Source organism: Phragmites australis, chromosome 8 (genome assembly GCF_958298935.1).
Source record: "Phragmites australis chromosome 8, lpPhrAust1.1, whole genome shotgun sequence".
NCBI classification, from domain to species: Eukaryota; Viridiplantae; Streptophyta; class Magnoliopsida; order Poales; family Poaceae; genus Phragmites; species Phragmites australis.
This window is the reverse complement of record NC_084928.1, coordinates 31,113,965-31,125,750: the sequence shown is the minus strand read 5'-3', so window position 1 is coordinate 31,125,750 and position 11,786 is coordinate 31,113,965. Positions and strand designations below refer to the sequence as shown.

Here is an 11,786-nt window from a genome sequence, read left to right as displayed (position 1 = left end):
GCGTGCCTGCGCCGCTGCTGCTGCGCGCGCGCCGCTGCCGTGCACAGTCGCCGCGCCGCTGCGCCATTCCCGCTGCCGTGCTCTCTCTCTCTCTCTCTCTCTCTCTCTCTCTCTCTCCGTGTGTGTCCTAACCGAGAGCCAGAAAAGAAGCAAGAACCGGAAAAGGAAGGAAAGGAGAGAGAGAAGAAGAAAGAAGAAAGAAAGGAGCCGGGCCGGGAGAGAAGCCAGGAAGAAGAAGGAAGAAAGGGAAAAAAAGAAGAAAAGGAAAGAGAAAAGAAAAAAGGGGAAGAAAAAAAAAAGAGAAGAAAAAGGGAAAAGTTGGAAATTTCGGATTTTTGTCGGATTCGTCGTCAATCCTTCGAAGGTGATTTCTCGGTAATTCCTAGACGATTGTGGTTTGATTAAATCAAATCAAGCAATTCGTGTCGTATCATTTCATGTGATCAATAGTCTGATTTGTTTCAATAATCGTTATTGATTCGAATATACGACATCCGAGTCGAAGTATTCTATTCGTTCATCAGAGCGAAGTCTAATTAGTGAGAAGTTTAGTTCGACTCTGAATTGGAAATAGTGTATCATTTCATGTGATACAATTGTCTGTTCGGTTTTCCGAAATATAGGCGCAGACGCGACGTTTTCCGACGTAGGGTTGACGCTTCATATTTTATGTGTTTAAAATGTGTTGTAGTGCTAATAATATACCTGTACAGGTGGTACTGCTTCTGGGCGTTCTTGATCGAATCTCTTCGTCGCTTTTGGTAAAAGGCAAGTAACGTGGGGGTGTGGTTCCGTGCTATGTTTATATTCATGTCTTGCTTCTTTTGCAAATAAAATTGAAGTATATGGTTTTCTTTTCTAATTCATTTAAATCATGGATGACGTTGCATTCGATTATTTAAATCAATGCTTTCCTTATTGATTTGGATTGTACCTTTGTCTTCATGAATCAGTTGTGGTTTTTATCATGAGCCATTCAAAAAAAGGAATAAAGAATTGACATCAATTCACATGCATACATATGCATTTATGCACTTCATATGGTGATAAAGGCCGATCACTGCCATCGCGCGTGATTCGTACCGGTACATGGAGTTGCATGAGATGTTAGCATCGTCCAGCTCTCAAATGGAGTTGCATCATGGCATTCATACATTTCTTTTTATGATATTTGGAGAATACAGAATTCTGGGAGTTGAATGCCATATTTTGTGGAAGACTGGGTTGAAGTTTGTCGTTATTTTTCTCGACAAATATTTTGAAATGATGATCTCTTTAAAACCATGTGTTTTTCTTATTGATGTGAGAAGAATGTTTATTTCCCAAATACTTTTGAACGAAGTGAGGTATGTTTATATTCATAGCTGTTACTTGCTGAGCTCGTCTCACCCCCTGTTAAATCTTTTACATGTATGTTTAGATGCTGACGTGTATTTTTGAGATGGATCTGGGTAGTTGCATACACTACCTCCTCACAATGTCGATAGCTCACCCGGTGCTTAGAGGTTGTGTTTTGATGGTTTGTCGTTTGTTTGATTCATGTTGTGGTCCGACGCTGATAGCGTCATGACGGTTTCTATATATATATATATATATATATTGGCGAGATCTTTTCTCGTGGTCAGTTATACCGGTTGAAGAGCGCGGCTGTCCCAGCAGTGGCCCCCGCCGCGTCGTCGACACGCTTGCAGGGCGCAGGCCTCAGGTGCCGGGTTTACCGGGTCAGGCCGCGGCGAAGGTGATGCTCGTGCCGCGCGTGCCCCCGTGTCTCAGATGAGGAATTGCTTGACCTTCTCAATCTGGTTATGTCATCAGATGCTGCTACTATTCTGAGGAGGTACCAATACCAGAGAGCTTCTGGAAGCCACTTTACGCTTCTCTGCAGAACTTGCTGAAGTGCAATGTCGATACCCGAATCAACCTTTCGTCAATCTCCATCAACAGTTCTAGATCGAAGGATTCATCCGTCAGCCTGGTCATGCAATCCAGAGAAGACCGAAAGGCACAGGACCCAGTCGCCACAAATTGCAGAACCGTCGTGTCATCCAGAAACTGTCCCTCTCCACTCGCGGCAGGGCAAGCTAAGGAGAAACCATCGCACATTCCGGGGTGCCTTCATGGTACTACAGACTACGACGCAACGGACACCGAATCGAGGATCTTGAGCTACCTGAAGATCTCTGCCATACCTGCAGCGTCCACTCCAAGAAATGCTCCTCTGAAATCCAGAGGAGATACATCAAAGGTCGACAAAGACAGGGATCGCCGTGGCTGTTTCTAGAGCTTTCTGAAGAAACTCGAGACTAATTGGGAGAGATTTCGCACACCTCAATTGGGCGGCGACGTATGCTACAATAACCAATAGGATCAAGTCCTATTCGGTTTGGATTTTGTACAACTGAATTACAGCGAATTACAACGAATTGATCATTCAAAACAATCTATCTATATTTTAACACTTTCTACCCTGCGGTGCTTGCGCTCCCCGTCGAAGGTCCCAGCCACGCGAGAAGCGCAGAGCGTCACTGTTCAGCTGCTGTTTCTGCAAGATATGACCATACTACAAAACTAAAGCGGAAGTAGGGTACTATGCTATACAGGTTGGGAACAGAGGCACAGAGCGGCCTTCTACAGTCTAAGCTGGAGACTGCAAGTCAAATGTCCTTTTTTTTAGGTTATAATTTTCTTAAATTGTAGCTTTTTTGCAGTCTCTCTTGAATTTTCTTTCTTTTGGTTTCACTTGAATTTGGAGATTGAACAAAGCAGCTGCTGCGGAGTTCTTGCTCTTAATATTTGGGCACTCTATGACATATCTTTTATATTTTAATTATACGTGTGTTACACGTGCACGCTTATTAGTTGTATTACATGGTGTACATTCCGGGACATGTACTATCTCCACGGTTGATGCACCTCAGATGAATAGAGACAAACATGAGAGAGGAGAGAGGGGGGTGTTAGGAATTTAGCGAAAGTATCACCAGGATCATCAAGCCAAGCATAAGATCAACACACAAGACACGATATTTTTTAACGAGGTTCAGCCAAGTTGCCTACATCCTCGGGGCATGACTACGGGCGCTCCTCCCCAACTGTTTCGTCTTGCCATGGTTACAACGGTGGTGCCTTCTATTTAAAGGCCCAGAATTTAGAGTTCGACTACAACTCTAATCCTAGTCCCACCCAATTACAACTCAAGTCTATCTGTAACCTACCATGTACACATATTCGACACATATTCCAACAAACTCCACCTTGACGAATATGCACGCCAATTTGAGTCTGCCATGTGTGAACCTCCGTGTACCTAGACTTGAGCCGTCTATCTCTGCTGCTCATTCTGAACAGTCCGACGAGGATGCCTCGCCGCTAAAAACGTATTCCGCAAAATTTGCAGCTTCCACCTTCATGACTTCACCTTTCAACTTGTATTGATGACCTCCCATCTTCTCACCTATCATCACAGTCTTGTCATCCTGCATCACATTTAAGGTCTTCTTATCTGACATCGCCTAATATAGCCAACCTTCTTCATGCAGAAATCCAAGCGATATTAGATTCTTCCTAAGTCCTGGCACATGCCGCACACCCTCAAGTAGCACTTCTTGTTCATCATACATCTTTAGTTTGATATTGCCGACTCCCATAACACGGTAACCCGTGTCATCTCCCAAGCGAGCAAGACTAAAATCACCTTCAGAGTATGAAGAGAACCACTCATTGTTTGATGTTGCATGATATGAACTCGCCGAATCTAACAGCCATGCTTCACCACAAGACTTTTCACTTGATAGTACGAGAAGATCACCATCGCTATCCGAGTCATCTTTCTTGGAAACCACAATATTTGCCATGCCCTTCTTCAGTTCTGGACAATCTTTCCTTACATGTCCCCAATCCTTGCATTTATAGCACTGTGGCCCCTTCTTCTTCTTTTTCTTGTTAGTCTCCCTGCCTCGATCACCTTTGACGAAAAAAGCATCTCCAGATGAACTCTCACCAGCATTGTTCTTCCTCCTTTGTTCATGAGCAAACAACGCCGCAAGAATATCATCCACTTTGACTGCCTCTTTACCATACGTCAATGTTGTGACCAAGTGCTCATAAGACCTTGGCAAGGAACACAGAAGAATAATCGCCTTGTCTTCATCATCAATTGTCACCTCTACCTTCATAAGATCAGCGACAACTTGATTAAAGACGTTTACGTGCTCAGCAAGATCTGACCCCTCTTGCATCTTCAGCCCATACAGTTTTTGCTTCAGATACAGCTTCCGAGTCAATGTCTTGGACATGAATTGATCATCTAATTTATCCCAAATCTTCTTAGGTGATGTTTCATCCATGACATGGTACATGATCTGATCGGAGAGACACAACCTTATTGTCGCCGCTGCTTGTGCTTGCATCTCTTCCCACTTGTCATCATCTACCGTGACTGGCTTCTTGTCGCTAAGAGCCTTCAGGATCCCCTGCTGCGCCAGCAAGTCCTTGACTCTTGTCTGCCAAAGCCCGAAGTTGCCAGTCCCGTCAAATCTCATCACCTCGAATTTGGATGCCATCGACGCCATCTGCCTGTTGCCGCAGACCGTCGAATCCCGCTCACGTGTGCTGAACGCGCCTCCGCACGCTTGTACCTGTGCCCCGCGTGGATGCACCGCCACGCACACGCCGAACCGCGCGTACGCCCGCCTCGTACACCGCCCGTGCACGATCTGCCGCTCTCAAGCCCCGTCGACAATCACGCCGCTTGCACACGACGAAGTCGACAGCCTAATTGCAATCCCTGTGAACTTCGACTTCTTTGGTTGCTTTGTTTCTGCGCCTCTGTTCTTTTGCATTGCGCACGCACGCCTTGTATTTATTTCCCTGGCCGATGGTTGTACTGATCCGAGCCAAATTCCACTCCGTGTCTGACACTGTCACGTCCTGCCAGCAACTACCACCCTCGTGAGCTCGATCGCCAGACCGCCAGGAGTCCTGATCGGAATCCACGTCGCCACCGTGCCAGCTACATGCGCTCTCACGCCAGACCAAGTGCCTGACGTCCAAATTTCTCGTCGATCCGCTCGAACACGTCGCCGAGTTGACACGCCTGGACCAAATTGATCAGCACTGGCCTCCAGAGAGCATCCCAGCAGCTCGCCGAATCCCATGTGGACCGCGTGCCTGCAGGCCCACCTGATCGCCAGCGCACCACACACCCCCTGCCGCTTGGACCGATCCGCCCAGCCGAGTCCAACTCTGGTCCTCTTATGTGCCTGTCCACAGGAATCAACGCGACTGCGCCCTATCTCCCATGCCTGACCGAACCGTGCATCAGGACCTCACACGCTGACGAACTCCACACGATCCAGCCACCCGACGAGTCTGACTCTCGTACGTGACAGTCTGGACATCGTGATTACCCCTCACAGGGATCGCCACGTCCTGGGCCACCACCTGGCCGCTTGGCCGTGGTCTGCAACCACGCCATCTACCTTGTTGTCCTTTGATGAAGCCGCACGGCATCCGAACTCGGCCAACTCCAACTCGGTGATCAATCCACGTCTCCCTGAGCTGGACCCACCGAGCCGAACACGCCTGCCGAAACCAATCCAAACACGAACTCCAACAACATGAGCTCGCCTCCTTTTTTAATGCCACATCCGAGCTGCCTCTTTTTTTAATGCCTCTTCCTACACTCTTCTGTCACCTTGTGCATCATGACAGGACAGCCAATCAAAGCAGCTCTTTTTTTTTATTTGTCAAAGCTGCTGCCCGAACAAACAATCAAAGTAGCTCTTTTTTATTCAGCAAAGCAGCTCCTCTTTTAATTCGGCGACATGCACCCATAGTCAGCACAATGAATACCAACCAACCTGATCACTTGTACTCTCCTGAGCCAACACGTCCCGGTCAGAACACCAACTCCAAGTCTCCCAAACGCGCACGTCACCACGCGCCCGGCCTCGCAGCACGTCACGTGTGATCTCCCGGATCCTGCCACTCACGTCACGCGCTGTCGATCACGCTGCTGCGTAATCCCGAACGCCTTTGCAACCTCCGAAGTTCACCATAACTTTCGTCACCGTTGTCGCTGCTCCACCTTAAGCAAACAACAGTCGCTCCGATTTAGATTAATTGCCCGTTAATCAGACCATGAGTCGAAGCCGCCGCCTTGTCCGCGACATCTTCCAGCCGCACCGTCGAACCTGGCCGTCACGTCTGACCGACCCCTATCGAACAACAGCCACCAGCCGCCATCAACCCGATCTCCACGTCTGGACGGATCCCCGTTGATGCAGCCCATCGGACGGTTCAAACCACCACGCTTGAAGTATCCGAATCCACCGACCGAATCGTCGATCGCCGCCATGCTCCACCTTGCATCGTCCTTCCCTGGACCCGTGCAAGCCTTGCGCGGTGTGGAACATATCCTCGTGTCTTCTCTTGATCTTTCAACATGGCTCTGGTACCACTTGTTAGGAATTTAGCGGAAGTATCACCAGGATCATCAAGCCAAGCATAAGATCAACACACAAGACACGATATTTTTTAACGAGGTTCGGCCAAGTTGCCTACATCCTCGGGGCATGACTACGGGCGCTCCTCCCCAACTGTTTCGTCTTGCCATGGTTACAACGGTGATGCCTTCTATTTAAAGGCCCAGAATTTAGAGTTCGACTACAACTCTAATCCTAGTCCCACCCAATTACAACTCAAGTCTATCTGTAACCTACCATGTACACATATTCGACACATATTCCAATAGGGGGAGGCAGTCCACAGATCTCCAAGTTTAAATGCTAATGGAGATTCCAAATTACAGTCTCGTGAGCCATAGCCCTGACATCAAAAGTACCAACTTTTGGAAACCAGCTCTTCGTGTGGTAGTGGAGACGTGAGGTTACACACACGCGAGGATAGTTAATGCCCCAGGATGTATAGGTGGAAAAAAACGACTTCTAGCATGCATAGGTGGAAAAAAACGACTCTAGAAGTTTAGAAGTGATGCTGATGGATTCTGAATTACAGTATCAACTTTCAATGATCAAAGAGCTAGCACACCCACAATGTGGATTAGGCTAGGCTTTCAGTTTTTCACCACAATATTTGGCATCCCCAACCTCCAGCAGTTTTTGAATCCTGGAATAGAGCAAAAAAAAATTCAGATAATTTGCTTTGTCCACATAGAACATTAGAAGTGAAATGAGTTGTTATTTGGTTCAACTAAATGCATTAGGCTGGTTTAGGAAAACATACCTTAGAGCGTTATAGCATCTTCAGGAAGAATTGGTTGAAAATATAGTCAACAAATCATTCAGCTCTATCTGACGAGATGGCAAAATATTAGTAGAAGCACATCATTTTACTAACTGAACTTTTTTGGAAGCTTCTCATACAGAGACAAACCATAACTCAACGGATATGCATATCTGTTCACGAAAAACTAGGAAACAAGAACTAGAAACGAGAAAGCAATGTGACTATGTTAATGATTGGTACAAACTCTGCCAAAGAACATCAGCTAGAAGTCTGCAAATCAAAGAGCATGCAATAGTAGTAATGAAGCATAAACAGCACATTACATCAGGATCCACTGGAACTGAATGACAATAAGTATATACCTCTAGTTTCTTCTCAGGGATATGAGCAATCTTGTTCCACTCAGCACCTTCCTTTCTTTGAAGCTCGCTATCGAACTCTGGATGGCATCGTGACAACAAAATCGTCCGCATTGAAGTTGGGAGGCCACCTTGGGGAAGAAACCTCATCATTGGACACCCACATATGACTAGATTCTCAAGAGATCCCACTGTATTGAAGTCAGCTGGCAAGGAGCAGAAACTGTAAGAATCGGCAACAACTAACTTCCGGAGAGCACTAAGATTCCTAAATCCGTCCAATGAAGCTAGGTCATCACAATCTCTAATGATTATTGTTTCTAGAGCAGTGAGGCAGTGGGGTCCATAAGCAAATGATAATGAGGTCATAGAATGGCAACTATTAAGCACCAAGGTGGACAGGCAAGTTAAGCCTTCCAAGAACCGTGGTAAAAAACTTGGCTGAACATTGCTTTCAGCTATTTCAAGATGGCGAAGTGATGGAGGGAGAAACTTTGTGTCAGGGTCTTCAACTGCTTCTGTACTGATGTATGATAGTAGAGTTAAACAGTTGCTAATCCTGAGCACCTGAAGGGAGTTAAGTAGGAGAAATCCACCAGCTGGTATTGGATCTGTACAGTTCTTCACATTCAATTCAGCAACATAACTGAGTTGCTCAGTGTTCAGGTCTCTCAAGAAGCTGTACGAGCTGACTAGAAAGATCAACAGCGACGATGTTGCAATTAGTGAATCAATTAAACAAGAGCCTGGCGGGGAATCAGATGCTATTTCCAGTTCAACTCTTGGTGTTGCACTAAAGGCTGGTGTTTCTCGAAGCTTAGGACATTTTTTTATGCACAGTCTTTCAAGACATGGAAGCAAAAAACCATCTTGAATTCCAGACCACTCTTCCCAGTTGAGCATGCCATCAAATAGTATGTCTTCCAACCTTGGAAAGCCGTTCGTCTCACCATTCCCATAGAACTCTTGACCTATCTGCCTTACAGCGTGCATGTTTCTCAGTTCAAGGTACTTGAGCAGAGGAAGCTGACCAAAAGGGGGCAACTGTACCCAACCCATGCAGTTCTCAAGAACTAGAGAACTCAATGCAGTCAACCAATTTGTCTCAAACCAAGTGGGTGACCTCGTTCCTCTGTATCCTATGATCTTTAGCCGGTCAAGATCAGGGTGAGGTCTAAGTGCATTGAGCACATCATAATCTAGTTGAGAAATTAGGTCCTTTGCATCGAGGCTCCACTCAAGTTCCAAATATTGGATATGCTCTTTGCAATCTAGGCAGGCATCGACTGCCTGTTGCTGATGCTCAACATTCTCAAGAAACCTAATTTTTAGTTGTCCTCTGATATTTTTCATCTCTTTTAGCTCACTTAACCTATAGCCACTCTCCTTCTTGATGTGGAACTCCCCTGGGCCATGGAGAAGAGTTTGTCCACCAAAACCAGATATTGTGGCGCCACCTACATTTAAAAGGTAAGCTTTTCTCAATTTTAGCAGGTTACTCTTCATGTTTGCAGGAAGATTGACACATTCACTTTCCCGGCAGGAGTGCCCTCTTGTGACCAAGACCTCCAGGTGGTAAAGCCGAACCAATGATGTTTGCCATGGCCTCTCAGGAACACGGAAAGCGAAATAGCGCAAATGTTTAAGAACTTCCACTGATGTAGGCAGCCTCTCCAGGCAGCAACCTGTCAAGTCCAGCACGCGGATGCTTTTGGACTTCTTGAATACATCATCTCGAAGGGACAGTTTTAAGCAAGGCCATGTTTTCCTCCAAACAATCAGGGTACGCAAGTTTCTCAACTCTGCTTTCTCAACGCTGCCTAACAAGTTTGCTGATATCGACAGATGGCGAATGTTTGGTGGGATCTCCTTTTGTTTATCAGTTTCAATCCTGACATACTCATCCTTTGAAACATGCCGAGCCAAGTCATTGATCAAATCATGCATTACATACTCTGTTGGAAGGTCCAACAATGAGCGCTCAAAAAATGATCTTTGAACAAGTTCCTCGAAGTAGCACTTTGCTACTTCCTCAATATTCAAATCAGTGTCATATGAATCCTCCTTCTGTACAAAACCCTGCGCAATCCACATTTCAGTAAGCCTTTTAGGATCAAAATGCCAATTCTTTGGGAAAAGGCTGCAGAAGCTGAAGCATAGCTTTAAGTTGATAGGCAAGTGTTGATAACTCAACCTGAGAACCTTCATAACATCACCAGATAAATCACTCTCCAGCACTTTCTTCCAGTGGATAACATCTAAATCGGCATTCAGCAGGCGACCGATTATCTTCGCTGCTAGAGGCAAACCATTTAATCTCTGAGCAATCTGTATTCCAATTTCCTTGAGTTCTGGAAACTGCCCTGGATATTTGTCACAAAAGGCACAGCTTCTGAATAGCAACCAGTAATCATCCTTGTCCAATCCCCCCAAACGTAAAGGGGGTGTCCTAGCACGTAGGATATTACTAGCTTTGTCAGCTCGAGTTGTCACCAAAATCTTCGACCCTCCCAGTCCAGTATTCAAAGAAGACAAAACTTTGCTCCATAGTAATTCATTCTCCCATTTTGTCTTGTCCTCATCATACCAAACATCATCTAGTATGAGAAGAAATCTCTTTCCCTCTATCTTTTCCCGAAGAGCATTCTGCAATTCATCAAATTCAGCAACAGTGTGATAATTCGCATCAGTTACAGACTCTAAAATGTCCCTTGTTAATCGAACCTCATCGTAAGTATCGGACACAGAAACCCACAACCTGAGACTAAAATTCATACGTATCTGTTCATCTGTCAAGGCCAATTGTGCTAGGCTAGTCTTCCCAACCCCACCAACACCAACAATGGATATAACTGGAACACTTGAGTTACTGGGTCCAGGTTCATTACTGTCGCTCACCTCCAGCAACATATCTCTCAGGTTATCAAGCTCATCTCTTCGACCATATATATGATTATTTCCCTTCAAAGGGGAAGTTACGCGCAACCGTGTTACTGGCAATAGCTTTGCAGTAGCATTGTCAAAAGTAACTACTTTGAACAGGGTATCTGCAGTCGTTTTGACCTCACCTAGTTTCTCCAAAATATCAGTTAGCTTCGTCCGGAACTTGTCGGTACCCAGCAAACGTTTACTCAAATTAACACAGGATGAGCTTACACAACTCACCATAGATTGGCTGTCAATCTTGGACTTCAGGACCATGTATTGGAAGCTGTCCAGCACATCAACAGCACTGTAAATGGCGTCTTTAAGTATGCTTAGCAGCCTCTTCTGGTTGCCATCCTTGATCTCCCGCTTCTCAATGACATCCACAACACTCAGGATCTCCGTAAGGATAGTGTCGAGGCGTTCGAGGTCCTTCTCTTGATCCTTCTTCCAACTAAATTGCCCCCTAATGTAGGACAAAGCTGTGTCTTGCATTTCCCGTATGATTGGTGACAAGAACCATCCCGTAACAGTTAGTTCGGCGCCCATTTTGAGAAAAGAGATATTATTCCTGTGAATTACAAGATGTTCAATTCCAAATCATGAAAAGAAGTTAAACAAGAAAGAAATTATGCAGAAAGGGAAGGGAAAAACCTGACGGAAGCAAGAGGGCTAATGGGCACGAAGGCTGCTGGAAAGTAGAGGACAGCAGACGAACAGAGGTACCAATCAACACCCATTGTGGCACATGGGGAAGGAATCGAATTTAATAGTCTGAAAAGTCAATGCTGTTGCTGTCCTTGCTACTCTTATTCTCTAATGGTGCCACCAACCGAGATAATATTATATGAAATGCTGAGTTGCTGACAAGTGGGTACAGATGAGATAAAAAGATGCATCAATCATCAAAGGAGAAAATACATCTATAAAGTATAAACCAGTGGGCAGTTTTTTTATGAGTAAAATATACCAGCGGTCTTCAAACTTGTCCTACGGTATAATTTAGGTATAATTTAGGTCTCTAAACTCTTAAAATACAGATTCAGGTCCTAAACTTGTTAAGTGCCACTCGAGATCTAAATATCCCTAATCAGTATAAATGCGTGGTCCAGATCCAACTAACCCCACGCCATATAAGCAAATACATGCTGAGTAGGGATCTCAGGTGGCACAATTAACAAGTTTAGAGACTCAGATCTGCATTTTAAGAGTTTAGGAATTCATATGACACCGTGGGACAAGATGAACGACTGC

The 11,786-nt window shown here is 45.4% G+C and overlaps 1 protein-coding gene across 4 annotated transcripts; it reads right to left on the bottom strand.

Moving 5' to 3' along the window:
- Positions 1–6,683: 6,683 nt before the first annotated feature.
- On the bottom strand, positions 6,684–11,302 carry LOC133927040 (disease resistance protein RGA2-like). 4 transcript variants are annotated; one of them, XM_062373290.1, is made up of 5 exons: positions 11,187–11,302; positions 10,773–11,103; positions 7,611–10,253; positions 7,246–7,313; positions 6,685–7,128 (listed from the first exon to the last, which is right to left on the bottom strand). In XM_062373290.1, the coding sequence occupies exons 1-4, from the start codon at positions 11,270–11,272 to the stop codon at positions 7,266–7,268; spliced, it is 3,108 nt and encodes a 1,035-aa protein (XP_062229274.1). In that variant the 5' UTR covers positions 11,273–11,302; the 3' UTR covers positions 6,685–7,128; positions 7,246–7,265. The 4 variants fall into 4 exon arrangements, 3 of the variants coding, with proteins under 3 accessions (XP_062229275.1, XP_062229274.1, XP_062229273.1); XM_062373291.1 differs by lacking the exon at positions 11,187–11,302 and having other exon boundaries at positions 6,684–7,128; positions 7,611–10,675; positions 10,773–10,840; XR_009911239.1 differs by having other exon boundaries at positions 7,246–7,309; positions 7,611–11,103.
- Positions 11,303–11,786: the final 484 nt, after the last annotated feature.